The sequence below is a fragment of the Psammomys obesus genome, unplaced genomic scaffold (genome assembly GCF_907164565.1).
Source record: "Psammomys obesus unplaced genomic scaffold, mPsaObe1.curated_primary_1811, whole genome shotgun sequence".
NCBI lineage: Eukaryota > Metazoa > Chordata > Mammalia > Rodentia > Muridae > Psammomys > Psammomys obesus.
The window spans coordinates 2,475,907-2,496,977 of NW_026590715.1; the positions used below are offsets into that span (position 1 = coordinate 2,475,907).

At 43.2% G+C, this 21,071-nt stretch overlaps 1 protein-coding gene across 5 annotated transcripts in view; it reads right to left on the reverse strand.

The window, feature by feature from the left end:
- Positions 1-21,071, reverse strand: part of Mamld1 (mastermind like domain containing 1) — a 135,635-nt gene that overhangs the window by 38,430 nt on the left and 76,134 nt on the right. For all 5 annotated transcript variants that reach the window (XM_055608786.1, XM_055608783.1, XM_055608781.1 and 2 more), the window contains 2 exons: positions 19,011-19,169; positions 640-2,448 (listed from right to left, as the gene is read on the reverse strand). In XM_055608786.1, the coding sequence (XP_055464761.1) occupies positions 640-2,448; positions 19,011-19,106 (1,905 nt within the window). In that variant the 5' untranslated portion in view covers positions 19,107-19,169. The remainder of the gene's footprint in view (positions 1-639; positions 2,449-19,010; positions 19,170-21,071) is intronic.

Genomic DNA, 21,071 nt, shown 5'->3' on the forward strand with positions numbered 1-21,071 from the left:
AAGAGAAAGATTTTGGAGTAAGACTTTCTGGTTTTAATCTCCTGCTAACTGTGTGTCTCTGGGCAAGACATGCCAACTTTCTGAGCCTCCGTTTCTTCTTTTGTAAAATGGTGATGATGACAGTAACTACTTTAGAGGTGTCTGTCTTTTTTTTTTTTTTTTTTTTTTCCTTTTAAGACCTGCCTCACTATCTAGCATGGTGATTAAAAACATACTGAGAGTGCTCAGCAGGAAGTTGCTGGGGCATTTCTAGAAGGCTCAGTTTAATACCATCATGGACAAGACCCAAATGCTTCAAAGTGATTTCCATACATCCTTGGAAGCATTTGTGTCCGGGTGTGTGGCTGGCTCAGTCCAAGGGAAATAGTACATACATCTGTAGAAGTCTGACTCCTTCCCTTGGGCACAGATTATGGGTGAAGCTTTCCTCTCAGGAGGTGAGCTGATCAATCCCTCTCATGAACTATAATTTTGGCCTCATGAACACTGTATGTGCAACTAGCTGACTTACATAAGGTTTTCCAGGGTCAAGTTTGGCCTTGGTGAGGCTAATAGCCTGGATTTGCCGGCCAAAGCCAGGTTTATATAACATATCACATAATTACTTCCCAATGAAGCACAGACAGGAGGTGGCCTTACCTGTCCAGGCAGAGCAGGCATGGAATCAGAGGCCACCATGCGCTGAAAGCGCTGGGGCTGCTGCATTATCTGCTGCAGAAGGAATGAAGACTGGTCAGGTTGTTGTTGTTGTTGTTGTTGTTGTTGTTGTTGTTGCTGTTGTTGTTGTTGTTGCTGTTGCTGCTGCTGCTGCTGCTGCTGCTGCTGCTGCTGCTGCTGGAGCTGCAAAGTGGCAGTGGCAGTGGAGGAGGCAGTGGCAGAAGGAGCATGTGCTGGTGTTGCCTGAGGCAGGTAGTGGAACAGAGATGGCTGCCTGGAGGGGGCAGGCATGGAGGCCATCTTCTGGGGGTTTGGCTCAGAAACAAAATGTGACAAGGGCTTGGTGTTGCTGAAGGTAAAGGGCTCAGGTGCTTCTGGACTGGAACTTGTTAAGCCCTGCTGCATAATCATACTCAGGGTTTTCGGTTGCTGGCTGCAGGTCATAGGCTTAAAGATGGAATTTGCCTGCTGTTGTTGCTGCTGTTGCTGCTGGCTTAGCAGATTGCTGGTGGGAGTGAGGCTCCTGATCAGAGAGTATTGTGGAGTGAAGGACTGCTGCGGCAAGCCAGGACTTGAGAGATTCTCAGGGCGGTAGGGTGGGGATGGCCCTGGGGTGCTGGTTGGCAGGGCAGATATCAGGTGTCCTTGAGGGCTTTTGACAGTAGAGGATACCAGATTGGCAAGAATGGAGCTCTGGGGGCTGAATTGTGGCTGCTGATTGAGAGGCAGACCCGGGAGCTTCGCTGGAGCATAGGGCAAGGTGGGCCTAAGGGCAGCATTGCTGCTGGGAGCCATGCTAGAGAGTAAGGCATTGGGCGAGTTTTGCACAGCACTGCCAGACAAGCTATTGGATGACATGCAGGATGCTGTGAAGTTCTGTGGGCTGAATGGTGGTGGTGGATGAGGTGAGGGCACTGGGAGGTAAGGTGGAGAGAGACCTGGAGGAGGCAGACTGGACCAGCTGCGGCTGGAACCTTGTTGTTTTGTAGCTGATCCCTGCTTGCTGGCTGCAAGAGCTTTCAGCTGGTGGGCATGATGCCACTGAGGCACAGATAATGGAGGCAGAGCGACAGGGAGCATGTTCTGGACCTGGTTTTTGACCTGAGCCTGTACCGTTGAAGAACTGGATGAGACTATCTGCTTACTGGTGGAAGGAATGGAATAGTTGATCCCTGTGGAGGAGGGCAGGACTGGTAGTGACGTGCCAGTGACTTGACTGCAGCTAGATGCAAACTCCTTGCTAGGTCCAAGGCTTTCCATATGTGGCATCTGAACTGGAAGCTTGGCAGGGGGCCCAAGGGGAGCCTGGGGGTGCTGTAAAACCAGAGGCTCTTCGGGCTTGCTCCCAAGAATCTTCTCAAGGTCAAGATCACTTGAAGATGGCTCTTGAATTTTGGTTAATTCATCCAGTAGATCTTGAAGCTCTTGGTCTAGGGCTGGCATACTGCTATTTTTCTCATAGTAAGGAACAGCATGTCCTTTCAGCCCTGTGTCTGCAGTTGACGACACCCCGAATGGTGAGGCCATCACACTGCTATTTACAGCATTATTGTCCAGAAGAGTATTCTCAAGGAGTAATGACTGTCCAGCCACCCCCAGATCTGCAGAGCTGGGATTCATGGTTAACATGGGCATTTGCAGCTCTGTAGAGAGAGAAGGAGGGTGGGCACCTTGGCCTGTGGAGAGAGTGACATCTTCAAGGCAAGGTCTCTTGATTTTATTAGGGTAGCCCCCATCAGCCATGCCTGCAAAATGGAAACTGTCTCCTTCCTGTCTTCTCTTACTTGTCCCCTGCATTTATGAGAGAAAGAAAAAGAGAGAGAGAGAAAAATATGAATGAATACAAATTTAATGAAAGGTTTGACATTAAAGTTAATGCTAGGAAGCTCACAGATAAAACAGACCTCTCAGTTTAGACTTGTACTTGTCAAAAATCATAAAAATATAGTCTATTTTTGGAAGCATGGTTTTTGTTTCTTTGTTGCTCTCTCTCATTTAAATAGTCCTGTTACATTTCAAATGAAGCAATATGCTGTCTGTATACTAAACAAGACTGAAAGTCACACAAAGGGTATTCTTTATGCACTTAAAGGGGAGTTCAGGGACTATGCTGAAGTCACTAAATGAACTTCCTCCCAAGGCAGGCACTCAAGTGTCAACTAGAACTAGCTGAACAATTTCAATTTTTACCTAGCTACAGATAGCCCAGTTTTTAAGAAGAGAAACCATGAAATAGATATTGACCTTCCAGGTTGTTTCGCTGTCTTGCTTAAATGAATCAGGGTATATTGATGAAATAGAAACCAACAGTGCTGAAGAAATGGAAATGCAAAGGTGCTGACTGAGATATATGTTTAGGGCAAAGTGCACGCTTAGAATAGTCACTGTAGTCATTATTCCATTTAGTTTACACCTACACTGTTTCTCCACATGCATACATAAGTACTGCTTATGTACATACAAAAATAACTAAGATGAACAAATACTTAATTTTTTAGAGCGATCACCTCTGAGGAATGACTGGTGATTCCCTTTCTAGTCTCTGAATTTTTGTATTGTTTGTTTTTAGTGAGGAAAATTTGCAATAAATGGAAAGCCCAAGTATAAAGTTATTTAAGTAAGGAATTCCTCTGTGCAGATGTATCCTTGGGTTAGGAAGATATCAAACAACAGGAAGAAGTCACACTGTTGGATCAGCACCCTGGGGAGAGCTGCCAATTATATATAAATGCAGTCTTTAGGAGCAAAGCTACACTTTGTTTTCCTGTTTCATATTCTTATCCAAGATTCAGTCAATAAAGAAGGGTTAATAACCAAGAGTTATCTATCTATCAGTAGGTAAAGGGGGAGGAGGTGGAGGTATTCAAATGAGAATACTGATAGGATGCCGATTCTGGCAGCCCCTAGTCTGCCAGCAGGTTAAGGTCATGGTTTATATGGCCAAGTGAACATCAAAGTAAATCCCCCAGAGTTGTGTGCCTCAGGCTTTCCTGCAGATGAGAACCACTTAGAACTATTCAAATTTGTCATATCCTCTCATAAAAAAATGAACTATGTAAATTTAATCCAGGGTAGCGCCCAGGTGGTGAACAGAGGCTGCATGGTATTGGTCCAGGAGGTAGATGTAGTGTACATGGCAAGGCCAATTTTACTATGTGAGAAGTGATGAGAAAGAATTCTTAGGCCCTGTTGCTGCTCTCTTGACTGAAATAGGCAGACTATATGATGCATGTAGGGCCTCAAGGGTTGTGACATTCCCAATGCAGATGTGGAAAGGCCCTGGAAATTCAATATCATCCAATAACAATGGCTACGCCTCAGGAAGCAGGCAGGGCTTGCCTTGTATTGCTTATCACACTGTGTCAAGGCCAGTTGAACGGTGCCTCCACTGAGAACCTGGTTGCCTCTCTGTCTACCTTAATCCATCCTAACAGTAGAGTACTGCAGCATCTTCACAGAAGGGCCTAAACTTTGAGTAAGAGGACTTGCACACATCCTTGACTTTTCTGAGATGCTCATGATGCAAATAAGGGAAGTAGACTCATTTGTCAAATTCATTTGAGGACTGTATACTACAAGTTGGGCAGGAATGGTTGGGTAGAAGAAGAAACCTAGCCAGTTTTCCATGCCCAGTTTCATATCCAGGAGTCTGGTTGATGTTCTGAAGCCCAAGGGTTCTCAAGCTATTCAGGAAGCAGTTCACTGAGTGTTTGGCCCATAGCAAATAAAGTAAATAAATAGTAAATAGCAGCTGAGTGAACCAATAGACAGATTAACCTAAGTGATGTGGCACATAGTGAACTTGGCAGCTCCTTTAGTCACTTATGGGGCAGCCCACAAACAAGTCCCTCAAGTTCCAAATTGCTTTTTGGTCTTTTCTGTGTTCTGTCAAAGAATCCAAAGAAATCCGATAATCTAAAATTTGAAATGTCTGAGATGAATTAACAGGTATTCATATAGTATAGATCCACATAACTGTGTTCTTGTAGGGAACCCAGGTTAGCAATAGCTGGGTCCTAACATGATAGTTCATGGTAGCATAAAATACACAAAAGTTTTAACAATAATGAAATATTTGTGTGGTGTATGTGTGTGTGTGTACACATACATACAAGCAAGCAGGCAGGCAGATGGTGGTGGGATGAGGTTGATGGGAGAGGAGATGGAACTTTAAGGCTGGAATTATGGCTAGGTGAGAATCTGAAATTCATTGGCAGGGCTCCTAGAGCTTTTATATGTTGGTCTGGCATGAAACTATTGGGGATAAGGCTACAAGAGTTTGTGAAGGTAGGCATTAATTATGCCTGGTCTCCAATGGTAACGTAAGTGAGAATCTGTTTGCACCCATCAAGTGCATCCATACAAGTGATCCCTACTCACTTCTGTCTGGGTATTCATTAACAAAACAGATCACAGGCTACATCCTTGGGGCATCAAGGGGCCTTTTGTGCTGCTTGGATCTGATTTGTTAAGTTCACAGTCAGGCAGTTGCTGATGCTCATAGCAGTGAACAGTTGATATCTAATGAGGAAGCAGTCTCCCTTTGGCAGCCTTCAGGAATGTCTCCTGGGTGTTCCCCAACTTGGCTGCCATTTTAGTAAAAGGGGCAGCCATAGGCTCTTCTGAGCTTTTGCTTTTCAGTGAGACCACTCTTTGTTAGGAGGCTATACAGCTCTGTGTTTGGGACTCAGTCAGGATGCCTTGGCTGAACTGTGAACAAACCCGTCAAAAACATCAAGGACAAGTAAAAACAGCTTTATTTCCTGGGGAAGGCCCTGCTTCAGTTTCATAGCTTCTGCTTTCACTGAACATTGGGTAAGTTGAAGTATGGCAATCCATTATTTTGTGTATATCTAGGTGCATATCTGTGCATACCAGACTGGGCTTACAGGAAGGGAGAAATTAAAGACTTAGATAAATTCAGAGGTACAGGTAAAAAAATCCAAATTTATACTATTTATTTCTATGCATGTATCATTTGCATGTTGGTTTTGAAAAAAAATGTTCCCATAAACTGTAGCTGAAGTTTTCAAACAAGATTGCCAGCTTTTACAGGCTTGCAAGACAAGCAGCTTTAGAGAATCACGGGTGGTTAGGATAGGCAAGCGACCTTGAGTGCTAAGAAAGGACCACAATCTCTGTTGCTAGGAGGTCTAGAGCAAAAATCTTGACATAAAGGTAGGTATTCATTACTGCCCTTGCCTTGCCCTGCTTCAACAGAGACTGCATGCTCAGCACTAGATACAAACATAGGATCCTACTTCCAACCTCAAGGACAGGACATTTTCCTTTTTAAATATTAGGGTCAGATAATTAGGCAGATGGTCTTTAGACACAGTCTAGGCCAATGCAGCAGGGAGATGCTTGTATACACTGATTCCACGTGTGTTTTCCAAAAAAGCCTCCTCTAGTTGCTGTGGTGCCCTCCATCCTACAGTGCTTCATCACAGGATTCAGCTGAATGTTATGAATTGTGTGGATCCTTTTGACTGTTTAACCATTGCCTAAGGGGAGTATGCGACTGTGGTGCAGTCAGGTTGCATAGCCAAGAAACCAAGAAAATGTCCCTTTTGCTTTGGTATTTCAAAGAGGCATCAAAAGATTAAGTTAACATGTACCTGGGCAGTACTGACAAATGACAGAAGGCACTTAATCTGTGGAAGACATTCTTAGATATATTTCAAGCCAGAAGACTTCAAGCACACCATAGGCTGGTAAGTTGTCAAATTCCATCATTGTGCTTAAATGTCTCTGTGCTGCCCTGAGCTGTGACAGACTCTGCCTCCATCTTTCCACACCTTCCCCTGGAACATCACTCATAGACTAGTCTAGCAAACTGTCCCTACCTTTATATCACAAAGCCTCTTCTGAGGCTTCCCACTTGGTTGATGGGTGTATGTAGGATGGGTGGTATGAGATGTCTCCCTTTCCCTTTCTCCTAGTCTATCAGATTTCTTTTCAAGAGTACCACCTTATTGGTGTGGTGTCCTGATACATAGTCTCTAAGGAAATGATGGACACTTTATTAATACTGCTAATAAGATTGGGAATGAGATAGGTGAGGAATCCCCTGGACTGACACTTTGTAGTCTGAGTAGGGTTTTAGGGAGTTTCCTAGTGCATTTCAAACACTTTGACACATGTCAGAGCCAGGCTGAAGCAGTACAGATCCATTATCAACCTGACAGCCACTATCAAAACATCAAGTGCCAGGTTGTCTTTAGTTAGGATAGCTATGGAGAAACAATGGACCATGCAGGGTAGCTCTAAGACTCGGGCTGTGACTGGGTGAACATGGAGGCACCCCTCTTCTTAAGCTATGATTGGGTAGGCCTCTATGTGCTGGACCCTCTTGTGGGTATTAAATTATATTGTTTGTGAACTAAAACGCCTTAAGTTCTATCTCTCTCAGGCCTCAAAGGATGATCCCAACAGCAGGGGTTCTTCCTTTAGGATTCATCTAACTTGAGTGGCAACCACTCATCTTTCTGTCTCTCTAGGCTTAGTTATTATCAGTGTTTCATAGAAATGGAAGTACACAAAACAAAGCCTTTGTGTATGGCTTCTGTGCCTGAACATGTTTTCTAGGTCCATCATGTTATGACATACATCAATTCTTCATTTGTTCAGGGGTGAGTAATATGGAATTGCAAGGATACAGTACATTAGTTTCTATTTATTCACTGAATGGTAAATATTTGGGTCATTTCTGTCTTTTGGGAAGTTTTAATCTTTCTTTATCTTTGAGAATTCCATATATGTATGCAACGAAATATGATCATATCTACCCTCTCACTTCAACCTCCAACTTCCCACATATCCCCTAAAATTAGTCTTCCTCCTAACTTCATTTCCTGTCTAAACTGGAGTTGGCTGGCTTAATCTTGTACAGAAACCTCAGCTGCTGTAAGCTTATGAGTGTTACAGCCATGTCATATTGAGAAGACAGCATTTCACACTACTCTTGTCCATCCTCCTGCTGATTTTGAACAATGTTGCTGTGAACACTTAAGTACACATTTTATTTTAAGTGCATTTTTGGTTTGGGGGAAATGGAATGGCTCCATCACAGGACAATCCTGTGCTTAGCTTTCTGAATACCCCAAAAGTATTGTTTTACAATCTAGGTCCTCTTAGAAACATCTACCATTGCAGCTATTTGGAAGGACTGTAAGGAGGGCTGTATCAGCTTCCAGACTGAGCAAGAGAAACCTCTCTGTCTTTTTATTGTGATAGACTTCGTACATGCTATGGAAGCACTGCCCCACTGAACTATATTGGCTGACTTCTGTATCTTCTTTAGAGAAACACCTATCTGCTCTAGCTCCCTGTCTCTAGCACTGTCTGTGGCCTCTGCAAGGACCAGAGGCAAATACAGGCATTGTATTTCCCATCTTGAGGCCAAGCAAAGGCATCCAGAGATCCCTGCATTCTGTGATAACTTCTAGCAAAGGTAGAAGGCCAAGGAAACTCAGAAACCAGAATACTGGCTCTGCTTTCTCAAGACCCGGTATCCTTTCTGACCTAAAACTGTAACTTGGGAAACGTTTGGCAAAATCGTAGACTCTTATGGGAAGGTATGAAGGAATTCACATGTTACTGTGATTTGCTTTGGATGTATGCGACATTCTCATCCTAGCCCTGGACCATATTTTCCCCTCTGAAGACCTTGTCCTAGAGAAGTTGGTTGTGCCTCATCATCCACATCTCCATTTGCCAAGCACTATGGCCCAGATCCATGTACTCCTCCTCTACTTAACCTCCTGAGAAACATCTCTTGAACGTTTTCTGAGTAAAGCCAGCCACAAGAAGCAATTGGTGTATCTGAGCCTGCTGTGGTAGTACACTTAATGTAATCTTAGCAGAAGCATGAGTCTCACAAATTAGAGGCTAGCTTGGGTTACATAAGAAGTTCAAGGTCAGAAGATAGTGAGACTGTGTCTCAGAAAACACACAGAAAGCAAAACAAAAAAGACTAATATCACAGAGACAGACAGAGAGGAGAGGAGGAAGAGAAACAGGAGGTAGGATGGACCAAGAATAGGCAGATCCTGGCTTTGGTGGCTCCAGGCAGCAAAGCCTTTTGGGATATTGAGGAATCTATGTTACTTACAAATGAACACTCAAGCAACAGAAAAGATCTATACAGATCCTTAAGGTGCTGGGCTCCTCTAGGTTAGTATAATCAAATCTTGATGTTAACAATGACAGGCCTTTGTGAAGATCTCAATCTCTCAATCCATGGCTTCCAAAAACAATTTTAGCATGTAAGCAGGGCTGTGCTTAGGATATCACTTTTTGCACATGGGTAAAAGAGTCTCAGAAAAAAAAAAGAGTCCCAGAGCAGCCAAGTGACTTAATAAAGTCATGCAGTTAGTGAGTGACATTCAAGGCTCTGGGGTATAGTCCAGTCAAGAGCCCAGTCATTCATGATGGTGAATGTGTGAACACCTGTGCAGTAAGCCAGTTTTCCTCAGCTAAGCTCAGTTTATTCTGGGTCACTTAGGGAATGGCAGGTCATTTCAGCTTTATACACCAAGAGACTAAATACTTGCGGCTCAGTGTCAGTCACGGTGTTTTGACTTTCTTGTAGGGACTGCTATCCTTTCCGGGGTTTTCTAAATCACACATCACAGGGTAGAGTAGATAGCGATGGCCTCAGAGAAGGAAGTTCCTTCTTCAGGTTGTATTCAAAGGGAGTTTGGCTCATACAGATTTGCTGATGTTCCTGGGCCCAGCCACTTTCTGGCTTTAGAGGCCTTGGGGGCTTTACTGTGCATCTGTCTAAACTGTCAGACATTCTTTAAATATTAAAGCTTTACAGGAAAATAGATGGCCTTGTGAAAAAGACTTCTGGATATTACATTTAGTTAGAATTCAACAATGCATGGTGCTAAGAGATCTGGAGAGAGGCCCAGAAACTTCGGTGTGTTTTCCTACCTGCAAAATGGGAGAGTAGGGCTACCACACAAACATTTAAGGATTCTGTAAACTTATAAATATAAAGTTACCAGAGTGCCTGGCTGGTGTAGATACTGAATAAATATTATCTCTCTTTCCAATCTTGAAAATTCAAACACATTCTTGGTGGTCCTAAAATAGCTGTTAACATGGATTACTCAGCAACATTTGCCATTCAAGGGAAATCTTCCTTTAGTTGTTAGCTATGCTTCTGAACAGCTGTGTGCAAGGCTAACTTTTGTAAACCAAATCATAATAAAATGCAGCAGGAATTTGCCATTGAAAGAAAATCCTCAGTGTACCCTTTTATGAAATGAAAGCTACTTTATTTAAAAGTATTTTTTAAGACTGTGCATTTGAGGATATTACGAAGTCTTGTTATGAATTCTAATTCAGTTTTGACCACAAACTTATTGTTCCATAACCCCAAAGGACACAATAAACAAGAATAAGTTATATGAAAATAATAAGTTTAGAACATGTATTTATTTTACTATATGGGGAATGTCTGTGGTTATATAATGGAAGTAGCCCCACAAGTATGTGTGTGTGTATATGTGTGTGTGTGTGTGTGTGTGTTTATGTGTGTGTGTGCTGTCAGAGAGAACAGAGAAGGAGGCAAGAGAAAGGGAGACAGAGAGGATAGTAGGGTGAGAATGATTCAGTTGAGATGATGGAAGTGATAGAATTGATAGAGGTGGTGACAATGATCATGATGGCATCAGTATTGGATGTGGTAGAAGAGGAAGGCAAGGATGATGGATAAATGTCCAGTGGTTATGGTGGGGTCAATTCCAGCAAGACAAATGCTGTTAATTGGAGCAGAGGTGTCTGTGAAGCTGATGGTAGAGCTGATGGTGGCAGAGGCAGGTATGAGGCAGTCAGGGGCAGGTGATGATAGGAATGCTGTTGATGAGGGTGGTGTTGCAGACAGTGACCGCTCCCAGGATAATGATCTTGTAAGTGCTTTCTGTCTTGTACCACACTAAAGGGCGCCCACTTACTGGCCCAGAGAGGTGTGTGTGTGTGTGTGTGTGTGTGTGAGAGAGAGAGAGAGAGAGAGAGAGAGAGAGAGAGAGAGAAAGACAGAGACAGAGATGAGAAAGAGTTTACATTGGGTCTCACTTTACAGCTTTAGATGGCCTGGAACTCACTATGTAACCCAGGCTCGCACTTGAACTCTTGCTGATCCTCTTGCTTCAGCCTCCTACCTGAGTGTTGACGGGCCTAAGCCACCATGCCTGGCTCCTGAATGTCTTATAAACAGAAAACTAAACATTGACTCTGGGAAAAATTGAGCTAAGTTACTGGAAGAAACACAGGAGATTTGTGTTTGTCAGTATAGTGCCAATAATATAATTTTATGTCAGCTGTAAGGGCAGAGGTAAGGGCAGAGCAACATAAGTTCTTACATGTCACATGGTCACTAACAAGAGGCTGGAGTAATACACTTTGCTGTGTGAAGCCATATATTCAGGAAGCAAAGGTTGAATGCGGGTGGTCTGGGAACTACTTCCTTTAGCTATTTTACATAGCCCAAGTTAATTACTCTCCATTTTAAAGGCTTGACTTGAGGGAAGAGGAAAGGGAAGAACATGTTTAGTTTTTCTGAGGGTCTAATGGGCAATCCTAGCAATAGAGAATGTCAGTACCTGGAGCTCATTCCAGAAAAAGAGGCAGCTAAAGAAAGGGCACTGGATTCCCTCTCCACTATAGAGATAAAGACTTCCAACAACATAGGGCAGGATGACTGGGGATCCAGAGCAGACACTCCCATCAGAGTGAGTACCAGTTTTTCAGAGAGGAACCAGAGTGAGGGAGCTGGATTTCAGTGGGTGGATCTCAAGCTACATGAGCAATAAGAATAAGAGAAGTCTCCAGAAGATTGGAAATATGGTGGTTTGACAGAGTGCTGGGGAGGGTTACTTCCTCATTAAAGTGAAGTCAAATACAGTAAGGAGGCTACAGTTGTAGGGCACAGTACTCCAGGCAGGAGGGCATTAGGCTGGAAGGCCCTGGGGGAAAATCTCTTGGCCTTTTTCAGGGACTAGCAGGCAGCTAGTGGACCTGGTACACAGTGAGCTGGGAAATGTCCATGAGCTCTCTCTCAAGGGGCCTCACAGGCCACGGGAAGGGGCTTGGGCTCTTTTTGTTTGCAGTGGGAAGCCATTGTGGGGAAAGGTGAAGGAGAGGAAAGATCAGCTCAATGTTTGTGAAAGCTCTCTCTCTGAATGCTCCTGGGAGGGGAAATGAATGTCATGGGAAGGAAAAGCAAAAATGGGACCCAGAGCATGGGTCTAGGATCAACTAGGACAAAGGGAGGGAGTGAACATATGGCCAGGCATGAGGCACTCTGATTTTACCTCAAATGGGTACTGAAGTTAGTGCTTACTATTAGGGAAAATGTTGGTCTCTAAAAAAATAAACCACGTGCTCAGAGGCATGAGTCATATGTTACAAACTTCTTGAAAGGCCCATATAGTGACTAGCTGAAACTTTTGAAGCCATGTTGTCCTTGTGACTGCAACTTTGTGGTAAACCATATTCTCAAGGCTAGGCACCGCTGGGGGCCAACAGGAATTTATTTACCAAGACAGCCTGTGGGCTACATGTAATCCCAGTGCACAGGTTACCAAGCCTTGACATGAACTCTTTCCCCAGGGAAATGCCATATTTCCAGAGCCCCTTCCTTATACAGCAGGGTACCATATGGTGTAGGCCTCTCATTCATGAGGGAATGTGCCTGCAACCTTTTGGGAGCAGAAAAGCTTTATTATATCAATCATAATGAGAGTTGAGTGACCATTTATGAACTTTGCAATTTATATTGCAGTCCCAAATGCTGTGCTTCACTAGCACTAATGACACTTATTGCATAACTCTTGGCAAGTACTCTGTGACTCCAATGAAAAGATGGAACAGCATCCCCTCCTGGATTCCCTTGGGCCTTGCTCTCTCAGCCTCTGTACACAGTTGGGCAATTTGCATTCTGTAAAGAGCATCTCTTTCTGGCCTTCAAGGCTTCACTGTCACCTTGTCCCAGTGGCTCTGACCAACCTGGAGGCTGTTTTGTTGGCTATGCAGTTTTTTCACCCTTACAACATGCTTCTGAAGGCTAGAATTGTTTCCCCATCATCTCTATGCCCCTCAAGCCCCTGGCCTCTGTGAATGACTCAGCTGACAACCTGCATGTAGAATTACCCTCTGTGGAAAATGGCATTCTGCAAATTGTCTATCCTGTTTTCTTCCCATTCTCAATGGAAGGCCCCAAAGACAGCCATGTCTCAGAAACAGGTATGAGCAACAATTGGCCCAGAAGTGTTAGTGAGCACCTGATATGTACACAGTGCTTATCAACAGTTGCAAGTCTAGAGGCACTGGGCAGGAAGGGAGAAAATAGCCTTGGGAAGGCAAGGCATGGGGAAACAATTCTTCCTGAGTAGTTGGGAGGCCATGAAGCATATGGCACTAGGAGGAGGCAGACAAAGGCAAGCCTATACTGAGGGACAAAGGGTTAAAAGGATGGCAAGTAGTGACAGAGCTGCTGAGCCTGGGCCTTGGGCTTATATGTCTATGGTGAAGTTTCCTGACCTGTGGTTAATACCTACCTTTCTAACACTGAAATCTTTGGAATGGCCATCTGTGAGAAGGAAGGGAGAGATGAGAGAAAGTAGTAGCAGACAGGCGGGCAGGCAGGCAGGCTACAAAGTGTAGTACAATCTTCTATATTCACTATAGAAATCAATCTCTGTAGCCCAGACGTGAGAGGCATGCGCTCTAGGTACCCTCTGAAGTCTGAACACAGTTTCTCAAGGGCATCTTCTGACACACATCTTTACTTAAAAAGACAGGTGTCAAGTTCTTTGGCTGAGGGTGTTTAGTGAAAGCAAGAGGCTACATCTGCACAGGCCTGTCTGCATTTTGAAGTGCCTTAGGCCCACATCTCCAAGGTATGGCCTCCAGGGCTGCACATTCCCTAGAAATCTGGTTCTGTCTGAGCATTGTTGGGCTCTCCATTCACTCATGCTCTGGAGAAGGACAACAGTTTTGCCTCTCATGCCTAGAGTGGTTCTATTTCCAGACACCTGTTACCTTGCAGCTAATATCATGGAATCTGCAGGGAGGGGCTAGGTAGGAATTCAGAGAAAGCCATTGTGTGTTTGCATCAGTTCAGACGTAGGCAGCAAGATTCCACATGCCTGTGGAAGCCAGCTGCCAAATGGAGCTCCCTACAGAACATCTTCCCTTTCTAGCAAGCTGATTTGCAGGTCACTGATTTGCTCAGCTGGGCTACCCAGCCAGGACTTAGATGCCAAGCCTGGCAGGCAAAGCCTGTGCTTGGCTTCCCTCCCTGGTTGGGTGTCACTCTCAGGAAAGGGCCCTTGCTGCAGAAGAAGGAGAAGGGGGCAGGCAAAGAGAGCGAACAGCTGCGTGCTCCATGGGGAGGATCCCCAAAATAGCAAGGCACATACACACTGCAGGCCTTGACCCAGAATGCTCAGAGTTGCACTATAAATCCAGCTCTCCTCTGTGCAACGGGGCTGCCAACGAAACCATAGCCACGCTTAGGGGTCCTCTGTATTCCAAACTGAGCTCCAAGGACATATTGTCCCTTGCCTTTCTGATAGAAAAATAATAATAATTTTGATTCATTTCCAAGCTCTGGTTGCTAAAGAGGTGTCAAGACCAGTCATAGCCTGTGTACTTTAGGACAGGTCCACAACTCTGTCTTACTCAGAGATCTGATGTAGGCAGAGAGCACTTCTTAAGGCCGATTGACCATTGTGGAAACTGAGGTCCCTAAGCTCAAGTTAAGAACCTAATAAGTGGTGGAGGCTGCTCTCAGGCATCAACATGAGTTTCATCAGTGCAGCCCACATACAAAGGATCCTCTCTTTTAGGGCCACACTTGCACCTGTAGCAGGCCTACAAGCTATATGAAGGAGCGACTACTGGCAAAGACACCAACTTTTGAACTTTGAGATCTCAGAGTCACTTCAGTTTCTAATTCCCTACCTCCCCATGGAACTCTAAAGCAGCCTGGTTTTCTGCCAAGCTGGACAGCAAACTGTGAAGGCCTAAATGGAACCACCACAGTGAAGTAAAGATGCTATCCACTCTTTGCCTATTTATGCCATTGGATGAAAGCACAAAAGATATCTGGGATTCTGTTTTGTCCAATGTTCTGTTCTGAGAGCGCAGGGCTGAGTATGATGGGCAGAGGACCCTGTGGATATTGGAGTCTCTAATCTAGGCATAGGAAGCAGTAAAGTGGGTGGAACACCAGGTTCCCTCCTCCTGGTCTCAAACTTCCACATAGAATAGATTTGCTTCCTATGAAGGAATACTAAAGTCTTGGATCACAGAATCTAGCCTTGAGTTTTGCACATAAAAGGGGCCCTATGATTGTGATTGGAGCCAAACATAGATAGGCCCTTATAGATCATATCCAAGCTCTCAAAATGCAAGATGAAGGGAACTTGTTCCGGGTGATACTGTTAGCTACAGCTTTGAGGCTCTGAGACTTCTTCTTGAGTTTAGTACTCTTTCTGCAAATAAAAGAATAGAGCTCCAAGTTGATGGGCACAGATCTTGACCTTGATTACATTCCACAGAGGAGGTAAAAAATAGTGCCTCCTATTGGGCATTTTAAAAGAAACTGGTCACATGGAAGTGGGGGAAGTATTAGTTGAGTGATTCAGATATCCATATACTCTTTATGAGGTTGTATTATCTGCTATCTTTCCAGAACTCAGTTTCCCACTTTTAATTAGAGGTGAGGAGACAGACTGGGGTTGGTTTGGATCATTCTGTAGGGGCAGAACACACTACCCTTAGGACTATTCAATGGGAACTATTGATATAGCTCCCCACCCTCCCACTAGCTATTCTCTACAAGGTACTAGGTTCCTCAGACCTTATTATTTTGTCCATAAAAAAAGTGATAAGAATACCCCCTTTAAGCCAAAGAGTAGTTGGCAAGCTTATAATCTGTACTGGCATGTCAACTCATTGTAACCTATAGAGTTATTTAGTACCATTGAGGCGCTGAACACAGATGATGAACAGATGATACACGCTCCCTTCTTCCCCAAACTGCCCATTTAGTGACTTTAACTTCCCCATTTTTATTATTCTTAGAAGAGTTAATGCTATTCCTTTGGCCAGTAATTGGACTGAAACTGGATCCTTGTCTAGCACTGTGCCCATTGAGCTATATCTCCAGGCCAACTTCTCCATTTTGCACAGAAATTATTATAGAAATGGAATAGATGTAGAAAGAGGCAGAGATGACATGAACACTGAACTCTTGCCTCATGAAGGCTCTGGAGTACTCAATGCTTTTGAGCTTTCCAGTCAACCTGCTGGATCTGTAAAAGGAGTTCAGTCTTAACTTCAAAGTAAAGGACATGATGTTGGACATACTGACTCCATACACTAACCTTGGAGAGATGGTGAAATATTGCCAAAAAAACCCCCACAATTTTTCCTGTGCCACAGCAGTCATTAAATAATCATGGCACTAGATGAACAATGATGCTGAAAAGGAACTTGAATCACTACATTTTTTTACAATTTACTTTGTACTGTGCACTCAACATTGTGTGTTTCGAAATAAGCTTTAGGTCTAAAAGGCAGCAGAGAATGATGCAGGACAATGGGCTCTGAGATTTGCCTGTTATTAGGTCTATGACTTTGGTCAAGGTGCTTAAGCTTTCTGAGCCTCAGTTTCCTTGTGGTAATGACTTCTTCTTGGGGAATCTGGGGATAGTGCTCCCCAAATACTTAGTGAAGTGCTAATACCAAGTCAATTGTGAAGTCAAGCTGGTTGCTTTTGCCCTTAGTTCATCTATATTTAGTTTTCTAGATGGCAGTGGATGAACAGTGTAACTACTTAGCACCAGGTATAAGAGGAGAACCCTGGTCTTAGGCTAAACATATTCATTAATTTAAATTCAAATCTTTCTTCAAAGGAGTTCTCAATTGTTTACATGAAAATTCCAGAGCAATTGAAAAGCTAGTTGTAAATGCCTATAATTCTGACACTCAGGAGATGAAGGCAACAGGACCACACATTTCAGGCCAGCTTGGGCTACAAATGAGATCCTGACTTTCCAGAGATAAATCTCTCCTCTCAGGCTGATAGAATTTTATTTCATGATTTTAATGTGATATGGGTAATTCTGTTAGCTTGGTTTTCAACCTAACAAAAATAGAAACTAGATAAGAGTACTTCCCAGAGAAGATTTCTGTGTTCAGGCTCTCAGGTGGCACCCAAACAGTAGTTTCCAGACTCTGTATTTCTTGGAACCAGGGAGCAATATTAACCCTTGATGTCATTTAAGCTTCAGAAAGAGAGCCAACAATGGGAACATCTGAATCAAGCTAAGCCACACCCTGGAAATGTAAGCTCAATTATTGCTAAGGACAGCTTTCTGCCATAATCGTTGGAATCCCTGCAGTAACTTCCTTGGACAGCATGGTACTGTTGAACACCCAGGATATGTTGCTATTAATATATCAATATCAATGTCTGACTCTTACACCTCTAATACCCTGCTGTTTAGATCCTCAGTATCTGCAGCAAAGTTAGAGGCTAGCACTAGGTACCTTCCTGAGGCTACAGGGATTGATTGGCCACTAGAACCCAGCTGCTCTAACATCACACCAAGAGCTGCTCTGGATGCTTACAAACAAGAAGAACATTGCTTATCAGACATGGAAGAGAGCGCTCTCTTGATGCTACCTCTTTTGGAGACCATATGTGCCTTCCTAGAAGACAGATGCAGTTTCAGCTGTGGAGAAGGCTCATCTGAGGAAGCTGCTTTCAGAAACTCAGGTGTATTTTGGACCCCTTCAACTGGGGCAAATCATTGGTCTTCTAGGTCAGCTTGGCATTTCAAAAATAGCCAGGTCACTCTAAGCCAAGGGCAGAGAATGAGCTGTGCCATGGAGGAGGAGGAAGAGCTAATTTTGATGAAGTGCAAGGTGTAACTCTAAAACAATGAATGTGCATTTTTTTTTACAAGGCTTATAAAGTATACTAGAGGTCATTTGCCATGAAAACCCAAGCGAGAAAATGGCATGAGCAATGATGGTTGCTTTACAGTCAGAGCTGCTCCAAGGACCCACTCTAAGGACAGTGATCCCTAGATGACATGCACAATTGCCCACACAGATGGAAACCGAATATTACTTAGGAGACATACTTTATTTTTATGAGGGTGTCTGGACAATGAGTAAAAAACAGAGAAGTCTCCCTCATGTGCCTGTAGCCCACCCACACTTATGCCCAGGATTTGGCCCCAGTGAGTCGGGGGAAGGATTTAAATTCAAGCCTAAACTGATTGTGGACTCTGGAGACAGAGTAGATGCTTTCCTTTACAGACTCAGACGTTAACTATCAAAAAGAAGTCTGAAATATTAAGGATTGTTAGAATGCAGGTTCTCTTCTGGAAATGCCTCAATTGGTTGTTGGAAATTTGGAAAACAGGTCATACTGGCCAACCAATTGATCTGTCTCTGTCTGTCTCGACTTACTGCCCATTTCTGTCAATGCTGTGGTACTACAATCACCAAAGTTTTAAAAAAGAGCTTTTTAAAAGCTATGCTTTTGACTTAATAGCATATCCTCAACACATTGTTGACAACAAAGAAAAAAAGAGAGAGAAACATGATTCAATCACTCACACCTGTACATATAAAAAAATTCTTAAAAATGAACCCTGAGAACTGGGGTAGATAAGTCTCCCAGTTATGTGAAATGACATTACCTCAGAGCTCAAGGCCCCCAGTTCCATAAGCAGGAAGGAAACAGATCCATGGCTCTATAGGAACCATTTCCCCTCTGCTCTACTACTTTCAGAGATTAAGCAAACCACTCCTCTGTGGGCTAATACCCAGAGATAAGAGCCATTGTATTTGCTGCAGCTCCTGCTAACCTAATCTTGGTAGACTGGTGATGTTGCAGGCACTGACTAGCAGACTTAAGCAAGCAGAGGCTCTCATACTCCTTACCACCATGCTTGCCCTTAGAGCTACCACTGGGATCCCTAAAACTGAGTTTCAGACACTGGGATGATGGCTGAATTACTAGAAAGGAAAGCACAGATGTGTTAAATGACTTTCAGAAAAATTACTAGGCCCAGAGAGTTAAGTAAAAATCCCTTTCTATGCCCAATTTCTTATTTCTTTTTTTCTTTTTTTCCCCTCTAGGAACCCAAAAGGGCAGGGGCAGCTAATCTTCTTTATTCAAATCCCTTATATTTTTCAGTTGGCCCCACAAAACCATATTTGCACAAAGAATTTCAACAGCACATCTCATATTCAAATGTAAGGTTAGAAGCATTCAACACTCCCCTCCCCCCATTCCCAATTGCCCATTTTCTGACCGATTCCTGGAGCTTTCTGGGCTCCTGACGATTTCCCACCATGTTGAAATGGGGAAGCATGCTCTCGATTACAAGCCGACTTTTCCAGTCATCCATTGTTTGACCTGCAATTTTATTCTTGACTCTCCAAGGCGTTTCCCAAACGACCTAGACACAGGGCTTAAGGAGACAAAAAGTACACTGTCTTTCAGATATGAAGATGAGACCATTGACCCCATGATTCACAAGCTTTCAATTCTGAGGGCAGGTTTGTGTGGGACTTGCCTAACTCATCTTCCTGTGTCTCTTCCCACCATATATATACCACCCTCATAGTCAACCCCACCCCCAGGGAGGAGGACTGCTTCCATGAGCCAGCTGTCCAGGATAAAATGGCCATCCATGTCCATGAAATAAACAAACAATACTAGAAAACAGAGGAGAGGGTAGAGGAACCTGATGAATCTAAAATAGAATGGGACATACAGATGGTCAAAGTGAGTCTAGATTTGCTTTTGTGTAGGACTCAGGGAGAGCTCTCCTATTTCCTGAGCTATAGTTCCCCTACAGTGAAAATCATGGTTATAGAATCAAAGTGGTGGCTTAAGAACCTCTTTACCTCTATAATCAGTCTTCAAAGCATTTGCTATCTCTGGCCATAACAGTATGCAGCCAACTGAGCAGACCAATAGTTCCAATCATGACTGACACAAGAAAGAAAAAAAGGGATGCTGCCTTGGTTGACAGGACACTGAGTGAGCTACTTACACCAGCACACCCTCCATGCTGGATGAACAGGCATGTAAACCCAGGGAAAGGTGTTTTCTGTTTTTCCACAAACTACACATGAAATAAGAACTATGTTAAGGTATTCAAAGATGGGGTTAGCTTTTCTCATTGTAACTGTCCTTGCCTATGGAGTATTTAGGAATGGAAATCTTGATGTTAGGAAAGCCAGAAAGCACTTTCCCTTATTTTCCCACTGAGTGAAAACAAAATTTTTGTCATGTTATATAAAACAAACATTAGAGGATTCTGTAAGGTAGAGAGAATATAAATTGTCCAGGGACCTTAGGATCTGATGAGTAACACTGATGAGATATCTGAAATTTCTTTTGCCTCAAATATTATGATAGATTTAGAAGAAACCAGCAACCTCAAATGCCAATGGCCACAAACAAAAGTGCTCCAACAAAGGTTTGGTTTTTTTTTCTATCTACTGGACAGGCAAGGGACTTTTGAGACAGAAAACCTTAAGACAAATCATTCTAATCCAGCTAACCACCAGAAAACAACAACAAAAAACACTGTGGTCTCATCTCATTCCACCAGCAAAGACCAAGCAGGGAGCCCACTGTACTTCTACTTGGAAGTAATGAGATACTTCTTCCAGTACCACTGGAGTGATAGCAGTACATGCTTAGTCAGGTCTTGGATGTCTCAAGATTGCCTAGTAGGAATCAATGACTCCAACCTCCTTTATATCAAAGAAACTATCTAAGGAACTTGGACTTCTATATTACTGGGTATAAAAAACACATTATCCCTCTTTCCTCACAGGCCAACCAAAATTAAATATTTAAGTAAGAGCTAGTTTCAAAATATTAAAAATATCCCAATTTTAATAAAAGGTCTTGTACCAAGAACAAAAGATCTAAAACTAAATGAAAAAATATTAATGGATATGTCACCAAAATGATACTGATGTTGCAATTACCTGACTAGAATTTTAAAATAGCAATCATTTACATGATTCCCCCAAGAGATATAATGAGGCTTTAAACAAAAAACAAACAAAAATACAAACAAACAAAAACCCAAAGTCAATCTCAGGAAAGTGAAATACTAGAACCAGGAAACCGCAGTAACTAAAATAACTTTAGTGAATGGGACCAAAGAGAGAATAGAAAGAACAGTTGATTTCTTGTACTCTTTACAGCCCCAACTTATTGCAATGTAAAGACAAAGACTGGGTAAGAGTGACAGAAAAATGACACTCCACCTATAGAAGATAACTAATTTCAATGGTGCTTTACAGCCCCAACTTATTGCAATGTAAAGACAAAGACTGGGTAAGAGTGA